This window comes from Mauremys mutica, chromosome 7 (genome assembly GCF_020497125.1).
Source record: "Mauremys mutica isolate MM-2020 ecotype Southern chromosome 7, ASM2049712v1, whole genome shotgun sequence".
NCBI lineage: Eukaryota > Metazoa > Chordata > Testudines > Geoemydidae > Mauremys > Mauremys mutica.
The window spans coordinates 32,982,604-33,004,004 of NC_059078.1; the positions used below are offsets into that span (position 1 = coordinate 32,982,604).

At 47.2% G+C, this 21,401-nt stretch overlaps 2 protein-coding genes across 8 annotated transcripts in view; both read right to left on the bottom strand.

Annotated features, from left to right (window-relative positions):
• Window positions 1-985: 985 nt before the first annotated feature.
• On the bottom strand, window positions 986-16,952 carry LOC123374254 (RNA-binding protein 4B-like). 3 transcript variants are annotated; one of them, XM_045024013.1, is made up of 5 exons: window positions 16,863-16,952; window positions 14,524-14,946; window positions 7,589-7,672; window positions 5,215-5,934; window positions 986-1,606 (listed from the first exon to the last, which is right to left on the bottom strand). In XM_045024013.1, the coding sequence occupies exons 2-4, from the start codon at window positions 14,933-14,935 to the stop codon at window positions 5,222-5,224; spliced, it is 1,209 nt and encodes a 402-aa protein (XP_044879948.1). In that variant the 5' UTR covers window positions 14,936-14,946; window positions 16,863-16,952; the 3' UTR covers window positions 986-1,606; window positions 5,215-5,221. The 3 variants fall into 3 exon arrangements, with proteins under 3 accessions (XP_044879948.1, XP_044879949.1, XP_044879950.1); XM_045024014.1 differs by lacking the exon at window positions 7,589-7,672; XM_045024015.1 differs by lacking the exons at window positions 5,215-5,934; window positions 7,589-7,672.
• A 2,112-nt stretch (window positions 16,953-19,064) lies between these two features.
• SPTBN2 (spectrin beta, non-erythrocytic 2) overlaps window positions 19,065-21,401 on the bottom strand; it is a 56,753-nt gene continuing 54,416 nt past the window's right edge. For all 5 annotated transcript variants that reach the window (XM_045023597.1, XM_045023592.1, XM_045023593.1 and 2 more), the window contains one exon: window positions 19,065-21,156. In XM_045023597.1, coding sequence (XP_044879532.1) covers window positions 20,923-21,156 — 234 coding nt within the window. In that variant the 3' untranslated portion in view covers window positions 19,065-20,922. The remainder of the gene's footprint in view (window positions 21,157-21,401) is intronic.

Consider the following 21,401-nt stretch of genomic DNA (forward strand, 5'->3'; position numbering starts at 1 on the left):
TCTCACACAGGCATTTACCCAGCTCAGGAGCTTTTCCTCTTTTGCAACTAGATCATAAGCTGCCACAAGCCACCTCCTCACCCTGCTTTCCTTGCAGACTACAGATCTGATTATAGAGTAGTGGTAGTAAGACAGTCAGAGTAGACTAAACTAGATGGAAATAGATTTGTTCAGGCACCTCCAACTCTGAACTTGGCTCATGCCCTTCAAGTTTATCAAGAGACACAGAGCTGCTTCTCTCTTCAGAGGGATTTGACAGAGCAGGGTTGCTGCTGCAGAGACCTACTTACCTCCTTATATCTTTTTCAAACTGCAACTTCCTCACAAGAGGAAACTGCTGAGAAGCAGTGAGATCAGCCTGTGGCTCTTTCCCCATGCAGCATGGGCCCTATACAACCCTGAAGAGGAAGTTCCACATCAAAGCAGCATGAATAAGGCTGTAAATCCTGCAACAGCTGAGAAATTCCTTCCTACTGTTGCCTCTCAAAGGATATAGCTTAGACCTAGACCATGCTCAGAGGTGAACTGGAAAGGACTAGCGCATAATGCAATGGCTAAGGACTCTGTAGACCTGAGTTCAATTGCCAATTCAGCTACACATTTTTCCTAGTGTTACTGAGTTACTCCTGCCTAGGGTGACCAGACAGCAAGTGTGAAAAATCAGGACTGGAGTGGGGGGTAATAGGCACCTATATAAGACAAAGCCCCCAAAAATCAGGACTGTCCTCATAAAATCGGGACATCTGGTCACCCTACTCCTGCCCCTTGTCTTGTCTATTTAGATTGTAATCTTTGTGATAGCTATGTGTATTTACAGTGCCTAGCACAATGGAACCTCCACTGTCCTTTGAAGTTCCAGGCACTACTATAATAGTGGCTTAAGTATTCAGTCTTGAACTGTTTCATTCCATAAAATCACTCCCACAAGCTTAGACCAGTGCACCAGGCATGGTTCTGGTTTACACAAGACACAAGTATACTCTCATCTGTTACAAGTGTTTATTTTGCTGGAAAAAGAGGCGGTCAAACGATGCTAAACTTCAGAGAGAAGGAGAGTTACAGGTTATATTCCAAAAATAATATTGGGGCAGAAGAGACGACTCCAGACTGCAGGCTAGAACTAAGGGGAGCAGAATTCGCAATACTACGTTAAGATTAATATTTCATAGTTAACTAAGACTGGTTATTCACCTTTAAAAAAACAAACATACTATTAAACAAGCAAGCTACAAACTGAACTGCAAGAGGAAGACAGTAATCTCAAGCACGTCTCCAAAAAAAGAGTAAAATGGCACTGCAACTACTCTAGCTCAAAAGCTGGGCTTAGATTGGGTAAAGGGTATTAAGGTCCCAGAGAGCAGCAAAGAATAATGGCTCTAGGGTCATGGAAAAATAAAAGGCCAAAAAATTATTTAAAGCAATTTCTGAAAAATAGAAAAGGAAGTTAAGAAGTTACTATTCACTACACTTTGAAGAGAGACAAATGTCCATTAAGAGTAAATGCATTAGCCGTGATCAGTATGCTTTGAAGCCCAGCACAGTTTGACACGTACGATATAGATTTCACGTGCAACAGGAACCCGACGTCCAGCCGCACATATCCTACCTGAAAGATAAAAAGCACAATTCATTCAAAGGCCTAAAGACAGATTTCTGCCCTCAAATACACTCAGGCCACCTTGAGTCTCCTGTACAAAGAAGAGGTGCATTTCCTAGAGAAGAAGTCAACCTATCTGTTCCTGAAAGCCACAAAAATCAACATGAGAAATCCTTAATGGTTATGGCATTAATGAGGTTCCTGTTTCCAAGCTCTGTGTTAACTGGGTCCAAAACCAAAGACATAAAATTGGGCTTCATGTTTACTTCTTGGTCGTGGCTGTGATTTGGTCAAACAAGTTCAGGCTTTTGCTTTTACCGTGAAGAGCTGCTTGTTTATAGAATTCATTCCATTTATAGAGAAAACCACTTCATGTGTAATTATACTCCATTTATTTCCTCTGTTAGAGGCAACTGTATGTAAACTGACCTCCAAACTCTGAAAAAAAACTAAGATTATATTTGTTCAGGAATGGGTCCTTAATGACCAATGACTGAGTTTTGAAAAAAGTTACTCCAGAGCATGTGCAGGCAGCCCTCCCACACTGGAATCCATTTCAAGTTCTTTCAGTTAAGAGATTAAGTTTCTAATTTTTAGACAGCCTTCCTAATCTGACCAGTACAGCATATCTCTGAGTCCGCAGGCAGTTCTAGTGCTTCTGCTGATGCTCATCATTTTGCCAAGCAGCAAAACAAAATTAACTAAACCGATTCTATTCATAGCTGCTGTTCAGAATTCCTTAGGCAGAGCTAGGAAGCCAACAACCAAGTCAGTTTCACTTTATAGCTGCTTGGCAAAGCAAACACCACAGCAGGGGCTGAAGCAGCAGAATTCTCATCCTGGCCCTTCCCTACCAACAGCCAGCTGGTGTGGGGAGAAGAGAAAGCTCCTTTTACCAGTAGTTAGAGGGCAATGGAGCGCCGAGCCAAGTGGACCTCTAATAGCCAGAGCCTGATACCGAAGACCTAATGTTCACATGGGGCCCAGGATGGACATCCTGATTAAAATCCCTGTACCCACCCCCGCTACTGGGGTGACAAGAAGTGCACAGAGGGCTTCCATCAGTACACTGACCTGGTCCTTTACAACAGGCCTGCTCCACCTACTTCTAGGTGGCAGGGAAGATTTTTCCAAGGACAGAGAGTAGTTCTGCTTCTTAGAATGTGCCTAAACAAAGTTTTATAGGAGGCATCTGCTGTGCTGTAGCTATTGGTATGAGTGGGCCAATTAAACAATCTCTGTAGTTTAATACAGTTAAGTGTAGCATTCAAGTTATGGCACTAACAAAACCCTGTTCAAATATCTTCTCTGAAATGCAATAGCATCAAGACCTCCAGCCCATTTAGAAGCTCATCTTCTTGCTGTGGATCTAAGTTTCCAGAACATGGACTAAAAATAGCTCCCCAGGTTGAGGTTGTTCTTGCTCACAATTCAAAGACAGCTTGAATTAAACAAGAAGAGAGAATTAAGAAATCAGATAGCTCAGTCTCCAGAAGATTTTGGGTGAAGTCTTCAAAAGCACTAAAGTGACATAGGAACCCAAGTCAACAGGGGTTAGGCACTTTTGAAAATTTTACCTTTTGGCCTTTAAACAATGGCCAAGAAATTTAGGTTTAAACACCCCATTTACTTTACACAAGGTTTCTTTTAATAAAGTTTAAAGTGCCCAAGGACCCTACTTACTAGCAGAAACTGCTTCCTGAACACAGACTCTCAGCAGCTGACTTTAGGGATTAAGGGTAAAATGTTCCAAAGTGCCTAAATGATTTAGGAGCCTAAATCCCAACAGACATGGTGTCTTGTATTCAGCTTGGTGTCTTCTTGCACTGAAATTGAAACCTATTACAAGATTCATTGCAACCCTATATGAACCTAACAGCTAATGAACTTTTGAGAGAGGATGCAGAATGGCCTACTCAGTGGGGGAATCAGTAGATAACTCTCCAATGCACTGCAACAAAAGCAACCCCCGGAAATGCACTGCCTCAGCCTCTTTTGCTGTAATCAAACAAGTCATTGAAGAACAAAATGCTACTACCTGGGCTAAACTCAGCTCAGAGTACAATGCTGTTATTTGAGTCAGAAACTCTCTCATTACTTTTACATTTGAACCCTGGCCACATGCAAGAGGAGCCCCGGCAGATTCCCAGGTCCTTCTCGCTAGGAGTGGTGCAATGACAAGGTGAGAACCTTTGTGCAAAGTGAGCTGAGTGAAGAATCCAACCCTATAAAGTGAAGTCCCTCCCACAACAACAGACTGGTAGGAGAACTGGACAGACCAGCTACACCAGGTGTGTAAGAGGGGACTCAAATTTAAGCTGAGAATTCTAATCCTCCATCATCATCTGTCAAATCCTCTGGCCCCTCCTAGGTCACCTAGTATCACTGGAGGCCATGCCACAAGCTTCCAACTATTTAAACTGAGACAAGTTAAAGCAGTTGTGGGTGAATGCTCCTGTTCCTTGGGAGCAGGCATTATGGTAAACAGGATGCTCATTGGCAGGAAAAAACAAGACAGTGACCATTATCCTCAATGCAAGACATTCTCCTGACTCTCAGGCAACTTGCAAGCTCCAAATATTATTTTGTGAACAGTATTTGTGGTAGTTCAGACCAGTAAGACAGTGCACCTGCCCTGAAGGCCTTAACTCCCTGATTCACCTCTGCTCCTGAAGTCCCAAGAGGAGCAAACAAGTGCCAGTAATTTCTTTCATCTTTGACTCGTTCAGCGCATGTGCCCTCCCACTTCCTAAATTAGACTACTATAGCTCCCTCTCTGTGGGGGCTCCCACAAGGCCACTGGGAAGATTCATCTAGTACAGAAGAGACTGCTCAGAGGAAACTACACCCAAGATCCACACAATAGTTGTAAGTCATTTCACCTGGAAATTCGTGTTCACTGCAAGTTACAATGCCCTAGATATTCTGGGTCCTAAACAGCTTCCCACAACATCACATCCCAGTACATGAGTTTGAAGGAACACCGCCAAGGGGGAGGGGGGGCAGAGCTCTCAACAACCCTCTCATCATAAATCTGAGCTTATTCTTAGAGTATAGTGACAACTGTAATCATGCTCTGGCCTTTAACTGCAGGAATTTGAATCCCCTTGACAATTAATCCCCTGGCTGTATCCCCAAAATTCCATTTCTGGTCTTATTCATGTACCTGTACAGTAGCAGCACAGGTAATATAAAACATGCCCTATTTGGGGGAAATGTTCCAAGCCCTACATGTACACCTGTTTCAGTTATATGCACAATGCACTGGATACTCTGATGACAGATACCTCAGAAAAACATGCATTATTTCTGGACTTGACTCAGTTTACATTTCATTTTTACATCCTGGCTTTGGAAAATGTCTACTTCCAAGTAAAAGGCCTGAAGTATGATTGATTTAAAGTCCTAACAAGGATCAAAGCTTTGCCAAATGCCTGACAAGTGAAATTCAGAGTTTAATAGATGTAAGGCACTTTTTGCTAGCATCCAGCGATACAGGGCCAAACATGCCCCTGTAGCACCATGTATGTTAGGTACTTAGAACCTAGGAAGAGGATCCCCATGTCCTCAAAGTATCAGGATAAAAACCTATGAACTAGACCGGAAAGTGCTCTCACCTCCGACTCAAAACGCAGAGTACCGCGCCCTGTCTGCATACGACTCCCGCCCGAACCGCTGAACATCGTAGAGGGAGGCCCGAGCGACCGACGAGACTGGAGACAGCTGACAACGTTCATAACCGTACGCCTCTCCGACGGTGGTGGCCGCGGTTGCCGTGCGGCGCAGGGGGCTTCTATCCCGGGTGTAATAGGTGGAGGATGCGGCTGCTGCAGCGGCAGTTGCAGCTGCAGCTACTGCCGCTGCTGCTGCTCCCGGGGTTGGCAGCAGCGCTCTATCGTAAGGGTCTAGGGTAGCAGTAAGGCGATTGGCCATGGCTGTGGTGGCGGCCATGGCTGTGGTGGCGGCCATGGCTGTGGTTTGTACTTGGGAGTATTGCGCATACTGCGAATACTGGGCCATTGTTTGCTCTGCATAGGCGTCGTACGCAGATGCCGTAGCATAGGGCCTCACGCGATATCTTTTGTAGTAGTCGACCATTGCTCCATACCCATCATCGTAATACATGGTCTCCCCATAGCCCGCGGGGTAGGGAGTGCGCACCGCTCCGTACTGCTCATTATAGGTTTCGGTAAAGTCAGGCACTTGCCCCGTGCGATCTACCGGACACTCTTTAGACCAGTGCCCTTCTTTCCCGCACCGATAGCAGCCGCTCTTGTCTCCCATCCCGGGCGCGGTCCTGAGCCGACTGGTGGACAACTGCACGTGCATCCGCTTGCCTTTAAGAAACAGACGCAAGAATGGTTGCTATAATAAATTGACGCCACATGGAAAACCACAAGATTTGTAACAAAACAAAGCATATTAAATCTTGATTTAAAATGTATCAAGACAAGCTGATCGATTCACCCCCTCAATACATCTAACCAGATAGCTACAATTATTGAGCATTCTGCCCATGAGTCAAACCAACAATTTTACCCGTCAGCTTTTACGGGATATTGGCTCCTGTCTACTAAGATTTACCCACGTGAAGTGGTGCGGAGCCCCAAGAATAGACAGAACTCCCAAGATCTCCAGTGATTGTATCGGTCTTGGAATGGTTATTGATGGAACTCTGGAAGGAAACATCCTGACAAATCCCAAGATGACTTTTCAGAAGATATGCATATAATGATTGTCAGAGCAGACCAGGAACAACACAGCATGAACTACCATACTTAGCAAGCGGGTTCAAGTTCAAGAAAGTTACATACATTGGCAGCCCAAGTACAATTCAAAATGGTCTAGACTCCCAGGCCTGGTGAAGGCTGGGCATTACCAGAGACGTACAATACAGCAATCTTATGGCAGGCGATTTGCAGAGCAGCTAAACAAAAAGGAACCACGTGCCCACCATCCAGGCCACAGGGGAGACCAGGAGATGTTAACTGGCAGAAAGGGCATGGAGATGCTCCTACCAATGTCCAAAGAGATCTAACCCCCTTTTTAAAACACAAAGCCTGAAGCACCTGATGGGGAAAAAGTAGCAGGATGGATATAGAAGTCATGGGCTGTGTGGACAAAACATTGTAGAACTATTGCATGTGCTTGTGGTTTTCCATTGCTTATGGTCAGTTTTGTGGAAAAACATTTTCCTCTGACACTGAAGTCAGTGGGAGCTGCTCTGAATGTCAGGCCACTTATTTAGATGCCTTTACAGCAATCTTGACATGCAAGTTTAGACTGCCAAGTTTGAAAGCACTAACCAAATTGTGTAAGGCAATCTTTCCATGCAAGTTAGCTATAAACCTCTGGATCATTAACAGTTTTGTAAGAGCAATTTGCTCTTCCACCTCAAATGAAAAAGTTACACATGAAATATCTCACACTACAAGCACTTTGGCTGCATGTTTAGTCTGCGAACCTAACCTAGAACTAACCTGCTGTTCTGTTTTCAATATCAGTGATTCCTGCAGAACTCAGTGCTAGATTTTTCTTTGGCAGTTTTTTTTGCCAAGATGGCTCCGCTGAATACATACAGCAAGTGAGCTTCTCCTTGCAGAGGAGGCAATCTATTCTATTTAGTTTCTTATACCATACACCTTAGAACAGCAAGAATGCTGTAGTTGCATGCTAGATGTAGATGATGTACTACAAAGAAAGTGGATTTGCCAGTTAGCCCAAAGCAAAGGAGCATTTCAGACCAGAAACTGTCTACTTGTCACTCAAAGTTTTGACAGTAGGACAAGAGACTGAATAGAGACACTACAAAGGAGTTCTTGGTGTGAAACAGCCAATACTTCAAGGAGCATAATGTAGGGATCCTTGTGGTTTTGGTATTAAGTTCAGATTTAAGTATAGCACTTTTGCCAGCTAATCTGAAAATATTTAGTTGTTTTAATTACTGAGTTACTTGCTACTTTCAGTGTATTAAAGCTATTTATTCATCACCATTCTTGTGCTTTGCAATGTAAAAAGCAGAGGTGAGAGGGTCCCTCCAACTGGGTGACACCGAAGGAGCTTCTGCACATGAAGCTGGAAAAGAAAAAAGCATTGTAACCACAACATGCAACCTCTATCTCCAACATAGTATCCGGCCCTCAGCAGCATTCAGAGAGTCAAAGCCCAGATTATATTCTACATCAAGAGCCACCATTTCAGTTAGATGTTACAGAACATAAATCACAACAGAATCCAGTAATCCTTTAGCCAGAAGGTCCATAAACAGTCCCAGTTTAAACTGCACAAGTTAACTTGCCAACTTGACTTACCTTAAATTACAGAAATATAGCCAGTGTTTACAGTAGCAAAGCAACTTACCACTACGGCACTTACCTGACAGAGAAGGACACCATTGCATTCGCCCTCTATGGTGCTTCACATCAAGTGTTTGAGATGGATACTAAACAGGTAGGAAAGTACTGTAGGCTCAGGGCTGGAAAGCTAGATATACGATACTTGACCATAGCAACCTACCAAATAAACTCTGCAGTAAGAGTTGAGCAGCCCTTTTTATATTCCATTTTATCATGAGGGATGGACTAGATTAACCCAAAGGCACTTTCCATGCTACTCCAATGTAGATCAGATAGACTTGTCACACAGAATCCTTAAAAGAGTGTATATTCGCCACAGCAGTCTGCCAAGACATCGCATGGCCAGAAATACCTCTGCACAGTTCCAGTTAAAAATAGCTATTCTTAGACAGCTGTCAGGAGCTTGAGGCCACTATTTGGGTGTACATTTGACTGAAATGAGCATGCCCTCTTGTTCTCAAGCATTTCTTTGAACAAGTCCCATCTGGGCCTTCAGCCTCAAACATCACTTCGGCGAAAGGGATATGGTCCGCCAGAATGCATATCTGTGAAGATGGTGGGTGCAACATGGCCAACTTCCCCATGTTACAGATCAGTGGTCCCCAACCTTTTTTGTCTGGCGCGTGCCAGACGACGAGCCACAGAGGACGGACGAGCATCCGTCGAAATGCCGCCAAGCGGCAATGTCAATAGGTGTCGCCGCCAAAATGCCGGCGACAAGCATCATCATCCAGAGGCGTCACCACCGAAATGCCGGCGGCATTGCCTCTGGATGACGCTGCTTGTCGGTGGCATTTCGGTGGATGCTAGTCCACTGGCCAGTACATGGGCGCACTTAGATGCCCCGGAGGGTGCCATGGCACCCGTGGGCACTGCGTTGGGGACCCGTTATAGATCAAGTGTACCATTTTCAAAAATGCCCATGTCACTTTTGAAAATAGGTCTTAAGAGGTTAAGTGACTTGTGTTTTTGAAAATGTTACCCCTAATGGTGCTTGTGTTTTCAGAAGCAAGTAATAAAGTCGCACTCAAAAAAAAAAAACCAAAAAAAAAAAGACAAGTAACGTCATATTTTATATATTCTAGATTTCCCACACACACTATGGTGTAGTGTACCATATTGGCAGCCCTGAAAGCTGAAATAACTTATCTATAAAATAGGTCTGGAACTACCGGTGCCCGCACAATGTGCCAGCATCCCCACCCAGACAACATGTCTCAATCCTGACCTGGAGGGCCACGTCGAAGAGAGGCGGGTTCATCCTCCATGGCCAGTTCAATCTTTGGACTTTCAGTGTGTTCATGAAAGGTGCACACCTGTTCACAGGAACTGGGCTAGAACCCACCAGCTTATTTCATGGGAATTATGGAAGTGCTATGAGTAGGCTTGGAAGAATTTGATTTTTAATCAGAAAACATCTATTTCACTGTACATACACTAACCAGTGGAAAAAATATTTCCATCGATAATTAAAATTTACAGATAGGCAACATAAGAAAAATGCTGCTTGAGAACTTAAGAGTTTGATTGAAGGATATTTACTTTGTATATTTTAATATGTGATGTTGACACTGTGTTTTAACTATTATTAATCTTTAATGTTTTGAATCTCAATGTCTACTGTCATTAAATCTAACCTCGTTATCTCTAGCTTGCTTCTTGCTTGCTTATATTTACCTGCCCCTGGAAATTTCCACTACTTGCATCCGAAGAAGTGGGTATTCACCCACGAAAGCTCATGCTGCAAAAACATCTGTTAGTCTATAAGGTGCCACAGGATTCTTTGCTGCTTCTACAGAACCAGACTAACACGGCTACCCCTCTGATACTTGTCATTAAATAACTATTGTCTGACCCTCCCTCCCCTAATTTCACACAACTGTGAACATTTAAAGCAATTTTTTAAATTTTTGTTGATTTAAAATAATCAATACTATCCAACAAAATATTATACAGGTCTGTTGCATCTTACGCGTATTTAACATGCGTGATTTCAGCTTTACGCAGTCGGCAAAAAGAAAAAAAAATAATTTTAATACTGTACCTGTAGTGCAGGCGATTCCGCCCGTCATTACACTCAATGTAATTTTGATTAAGCACGTAAAGCGAAGATCGCGTAACGTGCAGACTGCGGAACGTAACCCCAGCATAAGATGCGACAGATTTATAAACATAAAATTCTGCCAAGCCTAGCTTTGGGGTGCTAGCAGCTTTTGGTCACTGAGCCTGGGACAGAAGAATTAGTGGCAAGGTGCAAAACACCCTTTGTTTCATAGTCTGAATATAACCAGTTGAGAGAGTTCTATTTCTGCTTGTCACTAGAAAATGGAAACCAAATGTCAGCCTACATATGGTGCAGAGAAGTTTATTAGTAGAAACACGAAACAAGTGCTCATGCATTAATAGCAGCACTGCCACAAGCTTCAAATGGCTAATCTTCCTAAGATCCCATTAATTTCTATGTAGGCCATATGGGTATGTGCAATGCAGCGTTTTAGACCCAAAGACTGTCAGGCCTCCAGGCACACACCCTCTCTTTTACAGAGCTGCCTAAAGACACACCTGGCTGCTGCTTCTAAGAGAAGACAAATATTCTGTTCTAAACAGAAAAGCAGCTGTTTCTTTACTAGAAATTATGCCTACAAAACCTTAACAGGTTAACTTTTGGGATGAGGTGTTGAGAGATGCAGCATCACTTTCAATGGTTGTACCAGACATGCCCATTAGCTGAGGTAGAGTTTCACAGCCTAACTCCCAAGACTAGAGAGGGTGTATCCATTGTAGGACCCAAAGCTCTGTGCACAGGTGTAACATGACAGTCTACAAATCCACTTGCTTTCCACATTGCAGTAACAGATGGCTTTTGTACGGCTAGAACAGAGACAGCTCATGCAACCAAACATTGGGAATGACAAAAACAAAAATTGACATCTGTTTTGTTGCCACTGCTCAGTGTTGATAAATGGAAAGTATTCCCTGCTATGTGCATTAATCTGAACACTTACTGAGTTCCTAAATTAGCTGAAATCAACTCTGTAAGAGATCTGGGCACCACTCTGGTCAAGTCAATGGAAACCTCTGCACAGTGTGCAGTAGCAAAGTGCTAAGGTATATAAGGGATGGGATGGAGAATCCTGAAGATATAATGCCATTCTATAAATCACTGGGACACCGCCACCTAGAGTACTGCATTCTATTTTGGTTACCCCTGCTCCATAAAGTATGTATCAGAAACAGATGAGGGCAAAAGACAGGTGATGAGAATTATGAGCCTGAAAAAACTCTCATATGAAGCCATTAAATGAATGGGGCTGTTTATCTTAGAGACAAATGAGAGAATGTGATAGGAATACACAAAACAACAAATGGGATAGAGGCAGTAGACTGGGCGCTATTTACCCTCTCATCATACAAAAACATGGGGATATTCCACAACACTGATAGGAGCAATTTTAAAACAGGTCAAAGGAAACACTATTTCCACACTGAGCACAATTCACATGTGGAACTCACTACCTCAAGGTATCACCAAGATCAAAAACTAAGCAGGATTCAAAGAGTATTGGCCATTTACAGGGATAAAGATAGCCAGAACAAGAACAGTAAGTGTTATAAAAAAAAAATAAGTTTGGAAGAGATTTAAATTCTCCTGCTTCAGGGCAAGAGCTAACCTCTGCTGGGGTCTAGTTATCCCATCAATGCTATTACAGGGTCCCCTGAAGCTTCTGCTGAAGCAGTTGGTATTGGCTGGTGTCAGACAGGATACCAGACTAGAAAGACCACATCTCTGATCCATTCTGGTAATTCCCATGCTCCACAGCTCAAGAGTTCCAACAGAACAAGTCAATATCAATTCATCCTCTATCATGAACTCCCATTTTTTAGTTGACTAAGTCAATTTGTCTCAGGCTAAGTTTGTAGGTAGAGTCTTCAAGATATCTCTCAGCCTTTTTACAATGCTTAAGGCAGCCAGGGAGGTTTTAAGTAGGCTTGGTAAGTCAGTCAGTTGACTGGTCAAATAAGGTCAATTGATTGCCTATTCAGTCAAATACTGTCAAATACTCCAGCAAGATTGCCATGGCCTACCATTCTGACTGCATTATGGTGCCATTCTTTCATTTTTAAACCCTCTACTCCTGAGGGAATTCTGCACCAAAAAAAAATTATGCACACAATATTTTAAAATTCTGCAAATTTTTTTGTCAATAAATAAATGTAGCTCCAGCATGGCAGCAGGAAGCATAGGCCGCTCACTGGCTGCACTGAGGTCGGAGATCACCCTGAAGCCCCCACCTCCTGCAGTACAGAGACTCGGCAGTGAGGCTGCACCTGACTTGATACAGTGCAAGGGCTGGGCCTGCCCCAGAAACACCCTGGGGCTCTGCCCCTCTGTGCTAGGTGCACCAGATGTGGGTAGGCAGGCTCAGCCCAGCAGGACCTAAGTGTGGAGGGGCTTAGTGTGGGGGGGGAAACCAGATGTGGGACAATCTGGGTGCAGCAGCTCAGTGGGAGATCTGGATGCACAGGGGTTTATTGGGAGATTCCGGGTGCAGGGGCAATGGGACTCTGCAGGGGATCCAGGTGAAGGTGACTGGGGTTCAGCAGGGGGGTATGGGTGTGGGGAGCTCCAAATGCCAGGGAAGTGGGGCTTGATGGGGTGGGGGTCAAGGTGCAGCTGCTTGAGGATCAGTGGGCTGGGGGGCTCATCAGAGGGGTCCAGGTGTAAGGGCTTGTCAGGGTGAGGGTTCAATGGGCCTGCTTAACGGTGGAGCCCCAGCTGTGGCCAAAGGGATGCTGGTCTCCTGCTCCCCCTCCCCTCACTCTCACATTTCCCCTCCCCTTCCTTCCCCACTGCCTCTTCCCCCACTCCCTTACCCACCTCATCGTGGGCACTCACTGTTGCACACAAAACAGGAAGGCTCCTAGCACACAGAAGGGGAGTACAACTGGCACTAGGATCCAGGAGGCAGCGTTCAGCTGCAGAGTCAGGGGAGCCAAGACAGCCTCCTTCAGATGGGTAGCTCTGTGCATGCAGAAATGGGGTTACAAGCTGGTGCCCCCCTTCATGTGCCCCCCCATGCTGGATCTCTTTTTCAAGGGGAGCAATCCCCCCCAAAAACCTGCATTCCCTCCCCCCCAAGCGCGTCCCTGTTTTCTGCAGGGAAGCACAGGAATTCTGCGGGGGGGGGGGGCGGAGAATACGGGGGGACATTTTCGGGGGGGGGCGGGATCAGTCATGCAGCATCCCCCCCAGGAGTAACCTTCATTTCACTTTTTTTCACATTCTTCTGAGTCAAAGTAACTCAGCTAAGTAACCTTTTTTTGTAATTAGGCTAACTGTCTAAGGCTAAACCTATTGGAGACTAACGACTTACTCTTGTTTGTTCCTGTTCTAATAAATTGGTGGTTTAAAAAAAAAAAAAAAGGACAATTTTATGGACCAGTCTAATGTCTAACACTGGTCTTAACCTTAAAGATCAGGAATGCAAGTCTGATCTTCTTTGGTTTTGCAGGACTACTGGGAGATCTCAGAGCTCTAACAATTTAAAGGATAAATAAATAAAGGCTTCCTTATTCAAAAAGGTTGACTGATAACTGAAGTTCATTAGGAGTTAACAGAGAAAGAAAGTTATTGTCTAACTAAAAATCCCTTCTCCTCTTGATAACCTCAGCTTTCACTCTTCACTTTTGTGAGGTCATCACTGTCTCATGATTAGAGAAGCAGACTCACACCATAAACAAAACCCAAATTTCTGGTGTAGGAAAAAACAAACAAACCAGGAGTTTTAATTTAATAAATCTGTTCAGACCAACTTTATGCATCATAAAAAAAGCAGAGAAGCCCATTTCCTCCCTCCACCTCTCCTTGCAGGTCACCTTTAACAACTTTTGGAAGGAAAGATCTCTTGTTTAACACCTTTTAATAATTGCACAAAGCTTTAAATACTCCTAAAGATGAGGGACCAACATGTCTGGTCTCGTGCAAGCTCCTGCTACATTTCTGCCATGCCCCACAATCTCAACCCTGCTATTCAAGTCCCGGGCTTCCGCAAACACACAGTTCTGTTGAGTTCATGATGAAACTCAATCATGACCCACAGTGCCCCCTGCAATTCCAGTCCTAGTCTCCCCACAGCTATGTCAATACCCTTCAATCTCCTGTAACACTTTTTCAACCATAGATGCAGCCACAGGACTATTAAATGTATGACAAACAGTTCTCCAGAGAAGCAGCACTGAATTACCTAGTTCGTTAACCAGACGTACTTAACTGAAAGTATTTCTCAAATCCAATGAAAGCACTTTTCTAACTTGAACAAAAACCATGGTTTATCCAATTCCTAAACAACTCCCCAAGAACTCTGCACTTCTTGTTGTGTTAAGCATCTACACTGAAAAAACTCATCCAGACAACATGATCAGTCTGAACACTACCCAGGTACTCCATTATTCATTCAGCACAATTAGGGCCCCATGACCAACAGATTTCCACCTGACCTGATCTTCGGGACAGAACCTGGTGCTACCTAGTCCTAGCGAAGGCTGCACTTGCCCTGGTTCATGTTTCACCTTGGAACTCTGTGTTGTCTAGGCCCCTGATGGCCTCCACCGCATCCTCAGCCCGCTCCATGTGCACAAAGGCATAGTCCTTCACTATGTCACACTCGATTACCGGGCCATATTCTTCAAACTTGGCCCGCAGCTCCAGGTTAGTGCAGGTGGTGCTGATGTTGCCCACATGCAGCTTGGTGGAGGCCTTGCTCTTGTTCTTGCTGGCTTCCACGTTGATGCAGACACCATGCAGCTTGTGGTGATGCAGGTTACGAATGGCATCTTCGGCCGCTGTCTTGTCTTCAATGTGCACAAAGCCATAGTTTTTGATGATGTCACATTCCAGCACCTTCCCATACTGCTCAAAGAGCGACCGGATCTCTTGCTCCGTTGCCTCCCGGGGCAGATTCCCAATGAAGAGTTTCACCATCTTGGCAGAGCCTGGCAGAAGAGAAAAGTGGTTGAAGGAGAAGCACTCATCCAAGTGCAATGCTCTTTTACATCTCTGTATTTATATGGCCCTCTTCACCACAGTATTGCCTCCATTTTATAGACGCAGGAGCTGAGGCAAAGGGTAGATTAAATGACTTGCCCAGCAAGGAGTATAGCTGATCTGGGAATTGAACCCAGGTCTCCGGAGTTCCAATCCAGTATCCCATCCACTAGACTAGGGGTAGGCAACCTATGGCACGTGTGACAAAGGCGGCAGGTGAGCTGATTTTCAGTGGCACTCACACTGCCCAGGTCCTGGCCACCGGTCCGGAGGACTCTGCATTTTTATTTAATTTTAAATTAAGCTTCTTAAACATTTTAAAAACCTTATTTACTTTACATACAACAATAGTTTAGTTATATATTATAGACTTATAGAAAGAGACCTTCTAAAAACATTAAAATGTGTTACTGGCACGCAAAACCTTAAACTAGAGTGAATAAATGAAGACTCAGCACACCACTTCTGAAAGGTTGCTGACCCGTGCACTAGACTATCCTTCCTATATAAGCTTTACTAATACTCTTCAGTGATCGGGTCCTATCCACGTAGCCTATTGACATGAAAGCTAAGTACAATCAGGGGAGATGACCTATGTCCCATTAAAATTGTTCTTGACAATAAAATAGGGAATTTGGTACCAGTGGCTTTGAATGGGGTTCTAGGCACTTTGCTGTTGGAGATGCACCTTTTGTAGGAAAAACAGAACTAAGGCCCGGACCAGCATAATTCACTAAGATCCCATAGTACATTTTGTATAAACAAAGATGGTAACTGCAGTCTCCAGGTCAAATCCTAACTCAGATAATTGCACTCTGCCTCCTAAATCCTCTCCTTGCACATTCAATAAACTTTTGTTGTTTGCTAAAGGGACGAGCACAGTTTGGATATAATGCCTCTATTTCAAGGACCTTACAGTTTTATCCACACTGGACAGGAGTGAAAGTATGGTATGGGCTTCCTGCAATGCTCTGGTGATTTAGCGGCTGGGGAGACAATGCAATTTTCTGATTTTGGGGATGCTCACAGGGGACATCTGAGTTAAGAGAAGTGTGCACATGCAAACACCCTTGTCTCAGGGCTGCGGCATCTTACATGCATTTTAAGTACAACACCGGCTCTGCCATCAACACCTTAATCCACTTCCTTCCTTTCTCATCCCCAGACCCTGAGCTACCTGATCATCTAAATCCATGCCACCTCCAACCCTATCTCACATCCCCCTCTTGCCCTGTATCTCTATACATAAAGCCAGGGCCCTCACCACCTCTCCTGTCCTGACCCCCCATGTACAGCACAGTCCAAAGCCTTCACTGGTGCCCCATATATTCCCGTTTCCCATATAGCCCCTCAAATACACACTACCAATGGCCCTCATATTCCTCAGCTGCCCTCCAACTCCCACCTCTGTAACCCCCCTTGCACAGATAGCTCAAAGGCCTCACAGCATCCATTCCCCGTCCCCAGTTCCTCCCCCATACAAATCCAAATCCCGCACTGGGACCTCTCCCGCCCCATACCCCCACCCAGCCCAGCCGCTCATACTCAGCCCCATCCTAGAACCCCACGTCCAAATAATGCCCTGTGCTCTATAACCCTCCACCTCCAATCTGGGCCCTCACGGAGGCCCCTGCCCACTGGTCCCCATTCCCCACGCACAGAGCAGCAGGGCTGGGTAAGCCCCTAACCCACCCCACCCATAGCCGCATCCCGTCCCTCAGCCCCGCAGACCCCCCCGCCCCAACCCACCGACACGGCCTGGGCCCCCGGCCTCCCCACAGACTCCGCCACATCCCCCTTCCCTCTTGTGCCCACAAAGCAGGGCCCCAGCACGGCAACACGCCGGCCCCGAACAAAGACCAACCTCGCCAGCGACCGCGCCTCCTCTCCCCGCGAGCCACACAAAATGTCGGCTATAGCAGCGCGAGGCCCAGTCCCACCCGCTCGCCCACCCCGCTGCTTTCTCATTGGCCAGACGAGTGCACCGCGCACCTACTGGACAGCACTGCGTGTCAATCAAGTGGAGAGCCAAGCAGAGCCCAAGAATCTGGGATGGGGCTCCAGGGTGGGGGGAGGAGATTCACCAATCGCGATGGAGCGTTCACAGGGTGAACCCATCCCCCCACTTCGCCACAGCCAATCGCACCGCCGGAGAGGTGGATTGCACCATTGTTATTTTAGGGAAGGGGGATAAATTATAACATTGTTCCATTGTGCCTCTGCGTGGAAGGGACGGAATGTGGCGCTGTTCTGTGGGGGGGGGGGTAGCTGTTATGTTGTAATGTCCTATTTGTGGATCTGCATGGTGGGGATCGGTGATAATTAATGGTCCATTGCGGCTCTCTATGGGGGAGCAGTGATAATGGATTGTTCCATTGTGCTTCTCCACGAGGGAGCGGTGATCGTGGATTGTTCCATTGCGCCAGTCCGAGGGGGGTATAGATTATTCCAATGCCGCTCTTTATAGGGGGAGCAGTGATAATTGTTCCATTGTGCCTCGCCATGGGGAAGAGAATGGACGGTTGTTCCCTTGCGGCTCTGGATGGAGGTGGTGATGCAGACGTGCATTGGGCTGGAACCAAAATACGGGTTCAGTGCTGGGGGGGGGCGAGCACACACAGGGCTCTCCCACCCCTCCTCCCTCCCTTCCCGTGGGTCGCCCCCAGCTGCAGGGAGGTGTCAAGGTGGGGAGGGGTCGATTCTTATTGGCAAAGTGGATTTGTCCCCGCCCTAAAATTCCATCCTAATTCTGGAAATCCCCCCGCCGCCGCCGCACAGTAGGAAAGATGCTGCGGGAGCAGGTGGAAGGATAGTCTCTGCCGCACTTCCACACGGCCGGCTGACAAGGAGCGTGAAGGTTCATAAAGCTTTTTGAAGCTCAGCCTCTGTTGCTACTACATAATTGACTGACCTCCATGATTTCCCGCAACTGTGAATATTTAAATAAAAACAGAAAAAAATGCTTAAAATAAACATAGATATTATCCCCAAAAATTATTAAAACACCACCACCCACCTGCCAAACCTACTTGTAAATGGCCAGTGGTGGCCACATATGACCTGCTGGTTGGAAGCTGGGCACGCTCAAGCTAGCAACAGGCCAGTATGCCATTATTGTCATCAGTTACAGTGAAACCCTGCTATAATGTGCCCCGCGATAACGCGAATTCGTATATAACACAATCATGGGGTGGCTCCGGTGGCCCCAAGCAAAAAAAGAAAAAAGCAGCCGGAGCACCACCAAAGCAAAAAAAAAAAGAAAAGAAATGTGCCTTCCCCACTGCCTCTTCCCCCCCCCCCCCCACTTCCCCTTTTCGGGAGAAGAGCCGTTCTCCCCAGCTGCTCCCCGCTCTTCCTCTGCCCCATGCATGTCTCCCCTGCTCTCCCCAAGTGTTTCCCTCTCTCGCTGCATGGCTGAGAGCCCCTGCCGCTGGAGCAGGCTGACAGCTGGGAGGGATGCTACAGAAACAGTGGCATGAACTCTGCTCTGAATATCAGCAACTCCTCAGTGCCAAATGCTGCAATTGGCTCTCCGGTTAGAGGGGAGTCGCCTGAGCGCCTTTGTACAGATCTCTCAAGAGCTGCTCCAGCCCCAGTCTGCCAGGTCCCAAAACTCCAGTTTTCAAAGTCCAAACCCAGCCATTCTCAGGCTGGTTCTGGCTAGTTTAATAGGTTGATTAGCTTGTGCTGTCACTAATTATTGCTACACTCTTTCAGTTACTGTTATGGGCAATTGGCAAATGCAAGTTGTTTTCTGCCCAAGAGAAACTGACCAGCTTGAAACTGACTCACTTGAAATGGTAAATTTTCCTAACCCTGCTATAATGCAACCCCGCATTTATCACGATTGAATTTTTTGGACCCCAATTATCACGTTACAGTGGGGTTTCATTGTATTTGTGTTGCAACAGCCCTGGGAGCCAGTTGCACTGGCACTGTGACATCACGTGGCTGCATGTGTGATACTCCTGCATTAACTGCAGCCGCCATGCCCATCAGACCCCAAGGAAGCTGTGTGAGCAGACGTGCTCTAGTCCCCGTTCCTGCTGGGAAACAAAGCCTCTTGGTCTCTACATAGACTCTTTTATTTCAGAGTTTCTGTCAAAAATTGGAACAGATGCCACTGCAAACACATGAATAATGTTTCCCACAAGCACAAAAGATCACCAGGATGCGCTCAGGGGATGTTCCAGCCAGGGGGTGCGAGGAGCGAAGTCACGGGTCCAAATGCAGCAGCGACATCTTGTTTCCAGGCCTCCCGCTGCAGGAAGCAGGCCCCAATACCATCCAGTTCTGCAATCCTGCCCACCCCTCGAGCTCCAAGCTGCCTGTCCCCCAGGGCCCCAGAAGAGGGAGGAGACTTGGCTCATTTCACAGTCATAGGGGCGAGGGAGCCACAGTGCCCTACCCTGGCAGGGGTAGGGTTTCTCCTTAGACAGGGAAGACCAGGGGAGGCAGAGAGCAACCACTCATAGCAGGAAGGCACAAATCATTTCCGGGCCACAGACTGGGAGATAAAGGCAAAGGAAACCAGCCAGGGCTTGGGAGAGGTGGGTGGAAAAAGAGACCAGATTGGGCACTGGTGGGGAGGAGGGAATCTTTCCCCCAATTCACCCCAGGAAATCCTATGGATGGCTGGAGGCCCAGTGGGGTTAGGACACTGGGAAAGTCAAAAGGGCAGCCACCTACTGAACAGGGGATGGATTTTTAGCTCAATTGTTTAACAGGCCAAAGGAGACAATACTGAGCATCCAACCTGACCTTTGCCTGCCCCCCAGTAACCCTGGCTAGAGGATCCCACCCAGTGATTCTGCTAGCCAAGTGTGGTTGCTTGGTGCGAGACACCCTGTCTCAGTTCAAAGGCCCCACACAGCAGGGAGATTTCCAGAGACACCAGGAGCCCAGCCCCCTCACCATCAATGTGGATCAGGGCTCCCTCTTTGTAAGTTCTCCAGCGCTTAGGTGCTCAATTGCCAGAAGCACTGAGTACCCCCGCTCTGAAGTCCATTGTTTGGGGGAGCTCAGCCCCTCTGGGAATCCCATGCCCACCTTGGACAGCAAAGCCCTCAGTGTGAGAAGGGCGGTGAGAGAACTGCCTGCCACAGCCTCAGGCAGGGAATCCCTGGTACTGCTGCTGTTTGCAAGCAAAAATAACCCCACTCCAAAGACAGAGCCCCAGCCCTGGGAACCTGATCCCACACCCATCCTGTCCAGGTCAGCCGCAGCTTCCCTGCGAGGGTGCGGCTGTCTGCAAAGCAGGGGCCACAGGGGTGGGGGCCTCACTGAGGTACGGACACACCAGGCACTCTGCCACAGGATCTGCTAATGTAGAGTAACTGTAGGAAAGGGGTGGGGGAAGATGTACCACCCCACACTAGGGCAGCTCCGGGAGATGGGGGGCAGCAAGGAGAGAAGGTTCATGGATCAGAGAGACGGGAGGGAGTAAAGCAAGTCAAACATGCCCCCACTTGTGCATCAGCCCAAATGCCTCTTCCCTACCATGCCTGTGTCCTGGCAACCTAAATACCCTTCCCCCACAGCCTGGCAACCCTAATGCTGCTCCTCCCCTGCACTGGTGCGGAAGGTCACAGAGAGGTTTTGCCCAGCTTGGCTTCATGGCTGATGCATTCCAGCAACTCCAGCATTCCTCAGTGTATGGGGAAGTCAGCAGGGATCCCCTCAGCGGCTCCCAGGGTGGAAGGGTTGGTTCAAACTGTCACATTAGCACAGCTACCAATCTAAAATGCAGCATCCCCACCCAGGACCCAGAGTTCCACTCCCTGCTCCAATCCGTCTGGAGCCCAGAGCCTGCCCCCCCGTGCAGAGCCCCTTGTCCCATCCCGTGTCCTTCCATCAGTTCCATGGATTAAATAGCCGGGCAGTGCCCCTCCGGCAGCCCCTCCAGTAGTGAGCCCCCCCAGACCCTATTGCTTCTTCTTGAAGAAGCTGAATCTCTTTTCTCGGTCCTTCTCCTTGCCGTCCTTGCTGCGCAGGGCCACGGAGACCTCAGCAGCGCTGTTGGGGGACACGGGTGGCATGCTCATGGCCCGTGTCATGCCCTTGCCAGTGAGTGAGGACGGGTCCTCCGTGTCCTGCTGGGGCGTTGGGGTGCAGGCCACCGAGGCATTGATCACCCGCATCCAGGTGCTCATCTCCGCCTGTGGGAATGAGAAGGAGCTGTCAGCTGCGGGTTGGGGCAGGGAACTGGAGCACAGAGAGGGCAGGGCACTGTCTCTGGGAGGAGGCAGGGCGCCAGGAGGGGTTGGCATGCAGAGGGGTAGGACTTTGGGGCACAGACAGGGTGGATCTGGGAGTCTGGGAGGGGACAGAGTTGGGCAGAGCTCTGGGGTAGGGCCCAGGATTCAGAGCTGAGGAGGCAAAGGGACTGGGAGAGGGTGGAGCA

Coding starts and splice junctions, on each gene's coding strand:
- LOC123374254 (XM_045024013.1), bottom strand. CDS start 14,935: ATGGTGAAACTCTTCATTGGGAATCTGCCCCGGGAGGCAACGGAGCAA. Junction 7,673..14,523: donor AGACAACACAGAGTTCCAAG/GTGAAACATGAA, acceptor TTTCTTTTCCAG/CTTCATGTGCAGAAGCTCCT. Junction 5,935..7,588: donor CATTGCAAAGCACAAGAATG/GTGATGAATAAA, acceptor TGTTTCTTAAAG/GCAAGCGGATGCACGTGCAG.